The 14,610-nt window shown below is 39.3% G+C and overlaps 3 protein-coding genes across 3 annotated transcripts; all 3 read right to left on the minus strand.

Moving 5' to 3' along the window:
* Window positions 1-7,094: 7,094 nt before the first annotated feature.
* On the minus strand, window positions 7,095-7,718 carry LOC142640248 (uncharacterized). The gene has a single exon (XM_075814322.1). It carries the CDS (start codon window positions 7,716-7,718, stop codon window positions 7,095-7,097), a length of 624 nt encoding a protein of 207 aa, XP_075670437.1.
* A 1,513-nt stretch (window positions 7,719-9,231) lies between these two features.
* On the minus strand, window positions 9,232-9,609 carry LOC142640249 (uncharacterized). The gene has a single exon (XM_075814323.1). The coding sequence runs from the start codon at window positions 9,607-9,609 to the stop codon at window positions 9,232-9,234; it is 378 nt and encodes a 125-aa protein (XP_075670438.1).
* Window positions 9,610-9,638: 29 nt separating this feature from the next.
* On the minus strand, window positions 9,639-10,894 carry LOC142640250 (uncharacterized). Its single transcript, XM_075814324.1, has 2 exons — window positions 10,293-10,894; window positions 9,639-10,002 (listed from the first exon to the last, which is right to left on the minus strand). Exons 1-2 carry the CDS (start codon window positions 10,892-10,894, stop codon window positions 9,639-9,641), a joined length of 966 nt encoding a protein of 321 aa, XP_075670439.1.
* Window positions 10,895-14,610: the final 3,716 nt, after the last annotated feature.

The following is a 14,610-nucleotide window of genomic DNA, read 5'->3' on the forward strand; positions in this document are numbered from 1 at the left end:
TATTATGTATTATATTTCCCTAAAATCTTAGTAGAACTAAAAATTGTAAGTTTTTATTATTCAAACTTCTAATTCTCTTAAAGAAATTATTATGATAATAAAAATTTATCATACAATTAAAAATAATATTGCTCAAATAATTGATAGACACATTCAAATGCATAATCATATAAATTGTGTTTTGATATAAACTCAAATTCTCACTTCCAAACTAACAAACCTTCCTCATTTCCTGGTTTCAACTTTAAAAGTCCTTACTTTCCGATGAAATATTGTTTCATAGTATCTTGTGAGAAAAACTGTCTGCCGTTAAAGTTCTCTAATTTGTGTTTTCTACAAGTTCTATAGAGAGAAATTAAGTTGAAATGGGTACTGGGAAATGTTGATGATTAAGCTAAACTAGTAGAGAAAGACAGAATTTCAAAGAGACTTTAAAGTACCCTTTGGAAAGTGAAACAAGATTGGCTTTGGATGTGGTAGAGTTCTCTAGATCTGCCTCTGATAACTCTGCATGATGGAAGGTATATTATATGTTGCGGTGGGAGAAAATGTGAATTAAAGAGCACAAATCACTCCTGTTATGGGCAATACACAACCCTGGAGGAAAAAATATATGCATTATTCATGTTTATCGACCTGCACAGAGATGATCCCTTTCAGTAAGTTGGCATTATATGCTTATATTGCAATTGAATTTTGCAAAAACATATTTGTAAAGAAATAATGTAGGTGCTCCATTATCAAGACGTGTAACACACCCCTTAGAAAGTGCCTATACATGTGCATGTATAAGAACATTTTGGAAATTAAACTTGGATGCTGGTCTTTTTTGTGATCATCGTTTTACGATTGGCCATAGTTGAGATGAGTTAAATTTGGATAATTTGGTTAAAAATTATAAGAAGTTGGTCCATGTGAACTTTATATTATTTTGGAAGCAATTTTGATTCTTGAACCCACAATCTAATTTCATGATGAATTTGATTGGTACTTACTCAACCATGTCCTAGCTTTCCTTTATTAGTTACTCCTTTTGAGGAAAAACAACGATATGATCATTGGCAGAAATCTAATGAGATAGCCAAGTGTCATATCCTAGCATCTATCTCAAATATTCTACAGCATCAAATGCAGGATGTAGAACTAGCTTCGGACATTATACAAAGTCTAAAGGAGATGTTTGGTGAGTAAGGCCGTTCAACAAGGCAAGAAATTATGAAGCAAATTTATAATACCAAAATGGCTGAAGGTAGTTCAGTGAGTGAGCATTGTCTTACAATGATCTCTAATCTGAATACATTGGAGGTTTTAGGTGCCGACATTGATGGAGAATCCCAAGTGGATATGATACTCCAGTCACTACCAGAATCATTCAAGGAATTCAGACTTAATTATAACATGAACAAAAAGATTTATTCTTTGTCTAAATTAATGAATGAGTTAGTGGCGGCGGAAGGTATCCTTGGTACTTCTAGTGTTGAAGCCAATGTGGGTGAAGCTTCTACTTCTCAACCTAAGTCGAAAGATAAGGGTAAGAAGAAGAAGAAGAAGGACTTCACTAAGCAAGAGGGTAAGCAAATTGCCTTAAGGGTTGCCGACAAAGGAAAGAAGAACAAAGAAAAGTGTTTCCATTGTGATAAGAAAGGACATTGGAAGAGGAATTGCCCAAAGTTTAAAGCTGCCAAAAACAAGTGTATGAAAAGTTCCTTTCTTCTTGAAATATGTTTGGTAAAGAATCCCACGGATTCCTGGTATGTGGATTCAAGTTGTACTAATCATATCTGCAATTTTTTGCAGGGGTTTCAAGAAACCAAAAAGCTGAATGAAGGAGAATTGTTTCTTACTTTGGCTGATGGGAGGAGGATTCCGATTGTAGTTGTTGGTGTTGTTAATTTATGCTTTGAGTCTAGGGTTTTAATATTGAAAGACTGTCTATTTGTACCTAATGTTCGTAGGAATTTAATTTTTGCAACTTATTTAGGTAAACATGGGTATTGTGTTATCCTAAAGGACAATGTTGTAATAAAGAAGGATAAAATGTTTATCAGTTCTTGCAATATTGTGGGCGGTCTATATATTTTAACTCCTGATAAGCATGAATTACATAATTCTAAATTAGATAGTAACTCTCATATAAAATCATTAAAGAGAAAGTTTCCTTCTACAAATGATGGATATCTTTGGCATTTGCGTTTGGGTCATATTAATTCAAATAGGATTCAAAAACTAATCAAAGATGGACTTCTACAGCCCATGGACTTTGATGAATTTCCTGTTTGTGAATCTTGTTTGGAAGGAAAAATAACCAAACGACATTTTAATGCAAAAGATAAAAGAGCCCAAGAGTTGCTTGAATTAGTTCATACAGATGTATGTGGTCCTATGTCAACCCAAGCAAAAGGAGTTTATGAGTACTTCATCACTTTTACTGATGATTAGTCAAGATATGGTTATGTGTACCTAATGAGACTGAAGTCCGAAGCCTTTGAAAAGTTCAAAGAGTTTAGGGCTGAAGTTGAAAATCAATTGGGTAAACGCATAAAGGCCATTCGATCTGATTGAGGTGGCGAATACCTTCTTGTGGATTTCAAGGATTACCTAATTCAGAATGGGATAGTATCCCAATTGACTACACCTGGAACTCCTCAACAAAATGGTGTAGCGGAGAGAATGAATAGGACTCTTTTGGAAATGGTTAGATCCATGATGAGTTACTCAACTTTACCAATTTCTTTTTGGGGGTATGCCTTAGATACAGCAATACATCTTTTGAATTTAGTTCCATCAAAATCTGTTCCCAAAACACCCATGGAATTGTGGAGTGGGCGTAAGCCTAATATGAGATATCTCCACATTTGGGGTTGTCCAACACATGTATTAAAAGGGAAGCCTAATAAATTGGAACCAAAATCGGAAGTGTGTTTGCTTGTGCGTTATTCAAAAGAAACTAGGGTTATTTATTCTATAGTCATAAGGATAACAAAGTTTTTGTTAATACAAACGCTAAATTTTTGAAAAATGACTATATGAATAATTTTACTCCTAGAAGTAGAGTTGTATTGGCTGAAATGAATGAATCTGTAAATAAACAACCATTGGATGAAACTAGGGATGATGTGGCTGTATTAGATACACCACAAGACATTACTCATGAGATGGCTAATACACAGGTGCCTCGTCGTAGTAGGAGAATTGTTTGGCCTCCTATAAGATTTATAGGTTTGGGAGAAACTTATGAAGCTATCTCAGAAGAGGCTGAATCAGATCCTTACACTTATGATGAAGCAATGAATGACATAGATGCACATCATTGGGTTCAAGCTATGAAATTAGAATTAGATTCTATGTATTCCAATCAAATTTGGGATCTTGTAGAGGCGCCTAACGGCATTAAACATGTTGGTTGCAAATGAGTTTACAAGAGAAAGAGGGGAATAGATGAAAATGTTGAAACCTTTAAAGCAAGATTAGTGGCGAACGGGTATACACAAAAAGAAGGCATTGACTATGATGAAACTTTTTCGCCAGCAACCATGCTTAAATCTATCAGAATTCTCTTATCAATTGCTGCTTATTATGATTATGAGATTTGGCAAATGGATGTCAAGACTACATTTCTTAATGGCAATCTTGAAGAAGAAATTTACATGATGCAATCGGAAGGTTTCATAGCAAAGAACCAAGAACATATGGTATGCAAGTTGAAAAAGTCCATTTATGGACTTAAGCAAGCATCTAGGTCATGGAACATCAGATTTGATCAACCAATCAAATCATTTGGTTTTGAAAAAAATCTTGATAAACCATGTGTGTACAAAAGATATCAAGACAAAGTAGTAATGTTCCTAATGCTTTATGTTGATGATATTCTACTGATTGGAAATGATGTAGGAGTATTGTCATTGGTTAAAATTTAGTTGTCCAGCCAATTTGATATGAAGGACTTGGGCGAAGCTAACTATATTCTAGGGATCAAGCTTTGACGAGATCAAAAGAATAAGATGTTAGGCTTGTCACAAGCTAGATATATAGATAAGGTTCTAGAACAGTTTAGCATGCAAAACTCCAAGAAAATTATTACTTCATTTTAGACATAGAGTTCCTCTGTCTGATGACCAAAGGCCTAAGACTCAAGAGAAAGAAAATATGATGAGACAAGTTCCTTATACTTCTGCCATGGGAAGTCTCATGTATGACATGATTTGTACTAGACCGGATATTTGTTATTCAGTTGTATGGTCAGCCGATATCAATCAAATCAAGGACCTAAACATTGGCAAGCTGTAAAGTATATTCTCAAGTATCTTAGGAGAACGAGAGATTATATGCTTGTTTACTGGTGTGAGAATTTGATTCCCATTGGCTATACAGATTCAGATTTTCAGTCAGATCTAGATTTCAAAAAATCCACGTCGGGTTGTGTTTTCACCTTGGGAGGTGGAGCCATAAGTTGGAGGAGTGTTAAACAATCTTGTATTGCTGACTCCACCATGGAAGATGAATATGTTACTGCTTGTGAGGCGGCAAAGGAAGCTGTTTGGCTCAAGAAATTCCTTTCTGATCTTGGTGTTGTGAGAATTGAGCAAGTTTCTATTACATTGTTCTGCGGCAATAGTAGAGTGGTTGCACAATCCAAGGATCCAAGAAATCACAAGAAAGGAAAGCATATTGAGAAGAAGTACCACATCATTCGAGACAATGTTGCTTGAGGAGATGTGGTTGTAACAAAGATTGATGGTGCAAAGAATCTAGCAAATTCCTTTACCAAAGCCTTGCCCCAAAGGACTTTCAAGTCACATTTGGAGGAGATGGGAGTTAGATTAGTGCACAATAGTCTTTAGGGCAAGTGGGAGATTGTTAAGATTAGTGCTCTTAAATCCTATTGTATGATGCTATGTATGTTATTATGTATGACTTAATGTTGTGATTAATAAAGTTGTTTTATTATAATCTAAAATAATTGTAACATGAATATTCGAACACTATCATATAGTCCATAAGATGCATAGTATATGATTTATGTGATTTAGTCAAAGAAGATATAAGTCACAAGTTCTTTATAAACTCAGAATTTTAGTTTGTAATCGATGATGAAATTGGGCGTTTCATCTACGAAGACTATAACATATCAACTAAGATGATTTGTCTTGATCATGGAAGTGGAGACTTCTAGTTGATGTGTTGATATGTTTTAAGAGTTAAGACATATTGAACTAGACCGCTGTGAGATTTATTATTCTCTTAACGACTGTCAAATGAATAATAAATCTTACAACTTTTATTTACTTGAACTCTTAATCCTGAGAGGATAATGGACCTAATCATGAAATGTAGGTTGCTTTGATATATCAGGAGTGAGATCTATCTTAACGGTCAAAACCTCAGTATGTTGGGCAGCCACATTTACTGTTGATGGAACATATATTCTCAAGATGGAATTCATAGTCTCTTAACGGAGATATAAAATATTCCCTTGAGTTAAGTTTAATGGGTTCAGTTATTCAGAGAGTTAGGCCTAACTACTTTAGTAAGGAGTTATGAAGGGGTTGCATGTACAATAAAGTCTTGCGATATAATTTATAAATAAGGCCTAGAGTGCAATTATATTTATATAATGGTATTAAATATAATTAATGGTAACTTTGGACTTGTCAAGTGTTGACAAAAAAGCCCAAGGCCCATTGGAGCTAGTGTCTTATTGATCCCTTTTGGTCCCACTCCAAGCCACACACTTAAGCTCAATTGGAAAGGCCCAAAAAGCCAACCCAATTAGATAATCAATCAGATTCAAAGGGAGAAACATACATAATTTTAAGTAGGAATTTTTTGTAAGAGAACACTATTGTGAAATGATGTGTGTGAGAATGAGACATTCTAACATTCTCCCTTGAAAACTGATTGAGAGACCACACATCTTGGGCGTTAGTGGAATTGGAGTGAAGACTGAAAGTGTTCCCGAGAACTTCTGATCTTTGGTTTTGAATTTCATCGCTCTAAGGCACGCTCTCTTGTTCTTGAATTCTGAAACTTACATAGTGCATGTTATCGATTGTGAATGAAGTAGATCCGTTAATTTTCTGCTACATATGTTTTGTATGACATACAAACCATGTTTAATCCTACATTAACTTCTCGGGTGTTCCCCACTACCTTTCAAAGCACTAGATCTCTAGCAGTAAACTCCCTTCTCCTCACGCTTCTGTTGTACCTTCGAGCAATCTTCTGCTGATATTCCGCCAGCCAAATGGTCGTTGCCTTGCGGTGCTCTTCCAACAAGTTTAGCTGTCTGAACATCAATTCTGCATTCTCGGCTGGAGCGAATCCTGAAACCCGAGCGCTGCATAGGTTTATCTAAACTAGTATGACTACTTCTGCTCCAAATGTCAGAGAAAACGGAGTCTCTCCCATGGATCTCCTCGGGGTCATCCAGTATGCCCACAGAACATTAGGAAATTCCTCGGCTCACTTTCCCTTAGCGCCCTCTAGCCTTTTCTTCAGACCATCCACGATGGCTTTGTTGATGGCCTCAGCTTGACCATTACTCTGCGAGTATGCCAGGGTAGAATACCAGTTTCTGATGTCAAGATTGCCACAAAATTCGTGGAAAGCTTTGCTATCGAATTGCAATCCATTGTCTAACACAAGGGACTCTGGTACCCCAAATCTTGTTACAATGTTCCTCCATACAAATTTCTTGACGTCCACATCCCAGATGTTCGCCAATGCCTCCACTTCTGCCCACTTTGTAAAGTAATCCACGGCCATCAATACGAATCTTTGGTTGCCTATTGCCCGAGGAAAAAGACCGACTATGTCTAGCCCCCACTAGGCAAAGGGTCACGGGCTACTAACAGGGTTCAAATTCCCAACAGGTTGGTGGATCATCGGGGCATGCTTTTAACATCACTCACACTTTCGTGCATATTCAATGGCATCTTTTCGCAATTGCGGCCACTAAAATCCCTGAGTTATCGCTCGATAGGCCAATGAACGTCCCCCAACGTGACTGTCGCACACCCTTCATGTAGCTCGGCCAGGAGTTCTTCAATCTTGCTGGGGTGTAAACATTGTAGGTATGGCCCCTCAAATGACCTTCAGTATAGCTTCCGATCGGCAGATAACCAGTATCGAGCACCAGCCCGGCGCACTCTGGCCGCTTCCTTTTCGTCACCCAGTATTTGGTCCTCAGCTAAAAAGTCAACGATAGGATCCATATAGCATTTCCCGGCGGTGGTAATCTGTGAAACTCCTATCCCTGTCTTAATACTTGGTTCGGCCACCAATTCCACCCTGATTAATCGAGGCACCCCATCGGCTACCAATGACGCTAATGTGGCCAATGAGTCAATGTGCCAGTTCTGCCCTCTAGCCACTTGGTCCACTCTCACACTCGAAAAGTGACCCATAGTTTGCTTTACCAACCGCAAATATTCAATCATCTGGGGATCTTTGGCCTCGAAGCTCCCCCGTACCTGATTAACCACCAATCGGGAATCTGAGTGTACCTTCACTTCCTTAGCACCCAAATCCGAGACAACTCTTAATCCGGCCAGCAAGGCTTCATACTCGGCTTCATTATTAGAAGCTTTAAAGCCCAGTCTAAAAGAGTGCTCCAGCTTTATTCCTTCTGCGGTGATAACTACGATTCCAGCCCTTGACGCGTTAGACACGTCATCCACAAATACCTTCCACGGGAGGACTTCTATGTGGCAGACCATCTCTAATCCCCCCTCGAGGAAAATTCCACGATGAAATCGGCGAGAACCTAACCCTTCACCGAGCTTCTAGGTCTGTATCTAATGTCAAAAGAGCCCAGTTGAGTCCCCCACTTGGCTATTCTCCCTGTAAAATCAGATCTCCTTAACAATGACTGTCGAGGATACTCGGTCAGCACATAGACTGTGTGAGCCTAGAAATAATGGGGCAATTTCAGTGTAAAGTGCACAAGTGCTAATACCAACTTCTCTAGCGACAAATACCTCGTCTCAGCATCGACCAAGGTTTTTTTGATATAGTTTATAGGCAGTTGCACACCTTGATCTCTCAGCAGCATGACGCTCGTAGCATGCTCGGACACCGAGAGGTACATGTATAAATCTTCTCCGAGCTCTGGGGCTGTCAACATTGGTGTTTGCCCTAGGTACTCCTATAGGTCCTGAAAAGCCTTTTCACATTCCTCATCCCACCGAAATCCCTTCCATTTTCTATAAATCTGATAAAATGGTTGACACCGATCAGCAAATTTGGAAATAAACCAGTTAAGGGCAACTAACATGCCGGGCAGTTTCTGAACTTCCTTTGGACTGTTCAACGGTTTGAGGTGTTTCCCGGCTTCAATTTGATCGGGGTTAACTTCTATTCCCCGTTTAGTGATCAAATAACCCAGGATCTTGGTGGCTTCCACTCTGAAATCACACTTATCAGCGTTAAGACGTAGCTGGTGTCGTCAGAGTATTTCAAATACCTCTTTAAGGTCATCAATAAGCTGCGTCTCTCGCTTGCTTTTTATCACCATGTCATCAATATACACCTCGACTGTATGCCCAATCTTATCCCTAAACATCCTCATCATCATTCGTTGGTATATGGCTCCAGCATTCTTAAGTCCGAATGGCATCACAGTGTAATGGTAGTTGGCATCAGGGGAAATGAATGTCGTCTTCTCTTGATCCTCGGCAGTGAGGGTAATTTGGTGATATCCTTGAAAAAAGGGTCTAGAAAGCTCATCCTCGGGTGCCCGTAAGTGGCATCTACTAGTTGATCAATCTTTGGCATGGGAAATGGATCTTTCGGACATGCTCGGTTCAAGTCAGTAAAGTCAACACAAACCCTCCACTTGCCATTCTTCTTCTTCACTACCACAGTGTTTGCAAGCCATTCTGGAAAGAGCGTCTCCTTTATAGCCCCGTTTTCCTTTAACCTCCCGACTTCTTATCTGGCGGCTTCAACATGCTTCTTGGCTGATCTCCTGGGTCTTTGCTTCTTAGGAGAATACAGAGGGTCCACGTTGAGTTTGTGAACTATAAACTCAGGGTCAACCCCGAGCACCTTGTATGGGCTCTAAGCGAATACGTCTACATTCTGTACAAGAAACAGTAACAACTCTACCCTCTCTTCGTCCCTTAAACTTGCTCCTATCAGAAAACTCCTTTCACAATCCAGCAATATCTTCACTTTCACTAAATCCTCGGCACAGATAGCCCCCATTTCCTCTCGGGGTTCTTGTGATTGCTATAAGGGAGCCTCCACGATTGATTCTTTCTGCTTGATTTCCCGGCCAACTGCGGCTACCAAGCATTGCCTGGCCACTTGCTGATCACCCTGCACTATAGCGATACCATGCTCGGTGCAAAATTTGACCTTCACGTGCAGGGTGGATGGTACCGCTCCCATTGCGTAAATCCATGGCCTGCCAAGGATCGCCGTGTACGGAGAATATGACGTGACCACTATAAAGGCTACCACCACTTCCTTACCTTTCATATTTACAGGAAGGGAAATCTGCCCTTCTGGGATCACCATCTGGCCGTCAAACCCCACTAGGGGTGTATCATAATTGGAGAGATCTTCCTTCTTTAGTCCAATCCCCCTAAACAGATCGGAATACATCACGTTGGCACCACTCCCCTAGTCTATCATCACTCTTTTGCCGTGAAACCACTTATCCAAGCCGTAACCACCAAAGCATCATCATGTGGTTTAATCGTGCCCTCTAAATCATCATCTTCGAAGGCTAAACTCTCCCGAGTGTATCTCAGCCTCTTTTCGGGGGGTCTCTCATCCGTGCAACTTCCCACGGGCGCTACTGCCAACACATTCCTCGTACTGAGTGCCAATGTGCCCCTCGAGGCTGTATGAATGACTTCTATCACTCCTAGCGGAGAGGGAAGGGGATTCCCCCAGAGCCGAGCATCCTGCCCAGTCTCTTGGTTCCTAGGGCCCACCACGAACTCTTTCAAATATCCCGCCTCTACTAACTGCCCCAAATGATCCTTTAACACCCTACATTGCTCGGTGGTGTGCCCCTTATCTTTGTAGTATGTACAATACAGGTTCTGATTTCTTCTCGACAGGTCGCCCCCATCTTGTTTGGCCACCAGAAGTATGGCTCATGTTTGATTCGATCCACGATCTTGTGCACCAGCTCATTGAACGCCACATTCACTTCTCCTACCCAGGCTTCCAGTTCTTGAATCCTTAAATCCTTCCTGGGCCTCGGCTAAAAACCATCTTGTCGAAGATTGCTTACAACCGAGGCCTTACCTTTATTTTAGAGCCAATCATCTTCTAACCACTTATATTCTTCGATACGCCTCATCAGTTGCCTCATATCCTCGGGAGGCCTCCTTGTTAGTGACTCTCGAAGCTCGGAATCCTCAGGCAATCCCAACAGAAAAGTGCTTGCCACGATTCTCTCGTTGCCCCCACCAATTTCATTGTAAAGCTCCCAGTACCAGCTAGTGTAGTTACAAAGGGTTTCTCCAGCCCCCATTTTCATTGATAACAGTGCGTCTACTGGCTGTGGTACTCGGCTGTAAGTCATGAACCAGACACTAAACTCCTGGATCAGCTTGGAGAAACTGTGAATCGAGCCCTTCCTTAATCCATTAAACCACCTCAATGCAGTGGGACCGAGACTCGAAGGAAACACCTTGCACATCAACGCATCATTATGGGCGTGTAACGACATCATCTGTATATAATAGCTTACGTGCTCTACTAGGTCCGTCTTCTCGTCGTAAGAGTTAAACAACGGCCGCTTAAATCTGTTCGGCATAAGGGCTCGCTCAATGTCCCTGGAGAATGGTGATTGAGCAACTCGACGTACGGCTCGGCTCATAATGTCCATGGTAACATTCCTAGGCCCTCGCTCTTCGGGGGAAGTTGAACCCATATCTGCATATTCCCGTGACCGCGAGTGATCTCAGTGACGATGGGGACCGGACTGACGAGACCCAGTTCTATATCGACCTCCCACACTTGCCGACCCTTCCTCGTGTTCCCCACGACCTCTCCTCTAATGCCTTCCTCTTGATTCCAACTCCAAATCTCTCACCAACCTTCGTAACCGCTCAAGCTCTTCGCCCTGCTCATCGGCACACCGACCCTCCAAAGTGCCCAACATTGTCCGGTGAGTCTGACACGACCTGTCCTCGAGGCCGAACTGTTCTTCTTCCCGCTCATGCTTCCTATCTTCGTGTCTCTTTTTCCTTCTTTCTCGCTAGGTAGATCCCCAGGAAGATCTCCCAGAACCACTTTCAACATAGCTCCCTAATTGGCTTCCGGACATTTTCTCGCTCTGATCTCAGCAGAACCACAACTTTGTAGGAGATCCCAATAGACGGCGCCAATTGTGCAGTCCAAAAATATGCAGTTTACGTTTTTGGGCTCACAATCTATTTGTTTCATGGGCTTTGAGTTTCCTACTATGGGTGATCCTTCGCTTTGAGAGCCATGCAATCACTTAGGACTCTGCGAGGTTCTCTGTTTCTCTAAGTCTCTCTTCCTCTTCTCGTGGTAGTCTCTCTCTTCTCTCTGTGTTTCTTTCTAAAATTGCCAACCCCTCTTCCTCATTCTTTTCTCCTTTTTATAGGCAGAGACCAATGGAGATGTTATGATTATCCTTCACTATTAGTGGAGATAGGGGTCCAATTCTATCGCTCTAAAGTGGTCTTAGTGGAGGTTCCGTTGGGGACTGTGGCAATGGCATTGGAATTGGTTATTGCCTCCAAATGGTTGTTCAGTGGTGATATTCCCCAAGGCAATATTGAATTGTTGGGACCTGGTACCCCCAGAACTATGATGTTGAATGATGTGTGACATGTTCCAGATTTAAGGATACATGTGTTTTCTACATTGGCTATGGATCGAGCTGGTTATTTTAACTACCTTGGTAATGGAAGATGGAAACTTACTAAGATGGATCAAGCTGGTGGCGTTTGGATTGTGTCCACGTTTGGATGTTTTGCATTTCAAGCTTTTTTTTTTTTTGGACCAGCACCTAGTGCACTGTTCATGGGACATGAACAATGCATCAAGGCATATAAACAGTGTTTTTTAGTGTGAACAGTAACCAAAAATTATTTTTTTATTGTTTTCAATTTTCAGCAAAATAAGCGGTATCCAAACGCACCCTAATTGAGCTTCTGGTGAGGGGGAGGCAAGAGATTGGGTTAAGGATATCCAAGATGAGATTAATTATTTGAGAATGAAAGGGATTGACGTTGATGAAGTGTTCTCAGTGTTGATGAAGATAATGAAAAAGGTCAAGCTTGAAGTCAGCTTGACCGATATGGATCTGAACTGAAGAGCTAGAATGAAAATCTCCTTCCTCAATGGGTTGGAGGGGGAGATTGTTGTGGGTCCAGCCCACATGTTAGCCCATTCAATGGGCTTGTATCAAGAATTCTACTTCAAGTAGAATTAGGAGTCAGTGAACTCCTAGGAAAGCAAAAGAACTAATCCTATTTGAAATAAGAGTTTGTGGCTATTGGTTGAAAGACTCCTTATTTGACTGGTATTGGGACTATGGTGTGAGGCTGGGTTATATATAAATATGGTTTGTGCTAAATTTGTGGGTGTCTCATGTTGAAGAATAGAGAAAAAGGATTGCAACCTTTGAGAAAGATTATTTGTGTGTGTAAGAGCAAAGAAAAATAAGAGAGATTGTTTTGTCTTTAGCCGTGAAGCATACTCAAAAATTATTATAATTAATTTGATAATAGTGAAATTATTCTAAATTTGTCCCGTGGTTTTTTCCTTCAAAGAGAAAGGGTTTTCCACGTAAATATTTGTGTTCTTGTGTGTGATTGCTATTTTGAATTGATAGTTTTTTTATAATATTATTTGGGACCCAACAATTTTTCCATTTGAAAATGTTATCCTTTAGTTTATTACTTTATTTCCATGTTGTTCTCTTATTTTATTACTTATATTGTTTGCTTTTAGATTTGGTGACTTGTATATATAAAAGCAAAGACCTCATGTGAGAAAGTATGAGATTCTGACAAGTGGCACATTCTATGCAAAAAGAATTGAAATACTCTCAAGTGCCACATCAGAGACAAGAACATATTAAATATTAACTTTTTGTTTCATTTTCTTCAATGTTTCAAGACTTTTCTAATTAAAAAATAAATATTTTTTGTATCCTTTGATTCAATGTTTCAAGACTTTTCATCCCTCATAGATACGCACAAAATTTTTTGCATTTTAATTCATCATTTTCACCTCTTGCATTTCTACCCCTTTATGTATACCTACTCATTGTCCATTAGTCCTCCAAGCCATCCCATTTCAAATACACACAGACCAAAAATGATTTCATTTATCTTCAATCTTTCGGCGACACCTACCTAGCTTTAACATTGTTTTCTCATCTAATCCTAACCCGGATAAATTAGCTACAACCAAGGAAGAGGGGCTTGCATTTTATATTGAGTGAAAATGAAAATTATGATTTTGATGTTAAAGTCAAACGTCATGGATTTGTGAGTTTTGTAAATTATGTGATTGACCAAGAAAGAGGGGCTTGCATTTTATATTGAGTGACAATGACAATTATGATTTTGATGTTAAAGTCAGATGTTGTGGATTTGTGGGTTTTATAAATGATGTGATTGATTGTGGGTGTTTGGAACATGTATTTTGTTTTAAAATTAAGGAGAAAGAGAAAAGCACATTCTATATAAACTTTTATTCTATAATATTCCTCTAAAGTTTTTTTTTTTTTTTAATTTCTCATTAGTTCAATTGAATAATTATAATAGATATGTGTGCAATTTTTAATTGTTGTTTTTTATGATGAACTCATTATTAATTAATTTTTATAACAATTATGCTATAACCTATAATACATATACAACATTCTCCAAAATTATCTTACATAAAACATTACGACATTATCCGTGCATCGCACGGGTAACTTACTAGTTCACACTAATTACGCGATTAGATGACAGAATACCAAAATTAAAAATAAAATAAAATAAAAGGCAAAATTTGAGTTAAGTGCAAAATCATAAATTACTAACATTAAGGGTTGTCTCAAAACAAACGAGACCTTATTCTGACTTTTAAACTAAAGGTTATTAAGGAAAAATAAATATTACTATAAATAGCAAAAATACTATTTTTGGGGCCTTAACGAAGGAATTTGCCTAAATTTAGGCGACACTCATGTCATCTGTCATGAGTTTGGATCAGAATGTCATTTCCCTTCAGCCTGCCAAATTTCACGCTATTTCGACACTGTTGCCTTGATGGCCTCTACTGGTACCCCTTAAATTTTTCATTGTGACTTCCTGCACTCTTACTGTTCTAGGAACGCATGTGTTGTCTATTTTATATATATACGAGCTACAAAGCTTTTAACAAATAAAATTCATTAAGGAATAAGATATTTGAACTCTATACGTTTTTTCTTGAAAATATTAAGAGATGTTAGTTGAGCTAAAAATCTTTTAGCAAATTAAATTCATCTTTACTCTCTGACAGTATAGTAAAAACAATGCCTAAATATCAACGATGAGGTCATATGGCATCCTATGTTTCCAATAGAGATGGTGAAGTATGAACTCCTCCCCACTTGCAATAAAAAATAAAATCCCT

Source organism: Castanea sativa, chromosome 6 (genome assembly GCF_040712315.1).
Source record: "Castanea sativa cultivar Marrone di Chiusa Pesio chromosome 6, ASM4071231v1".
In the NCBI taxonomy this organism is placed as follows: domain Eukaryota; kingdom Viridiplantae; phylum Streptophyta; class Magnoliopsida; order Fagales; family Fagaceae; genus Castanea; species Castanea sativa.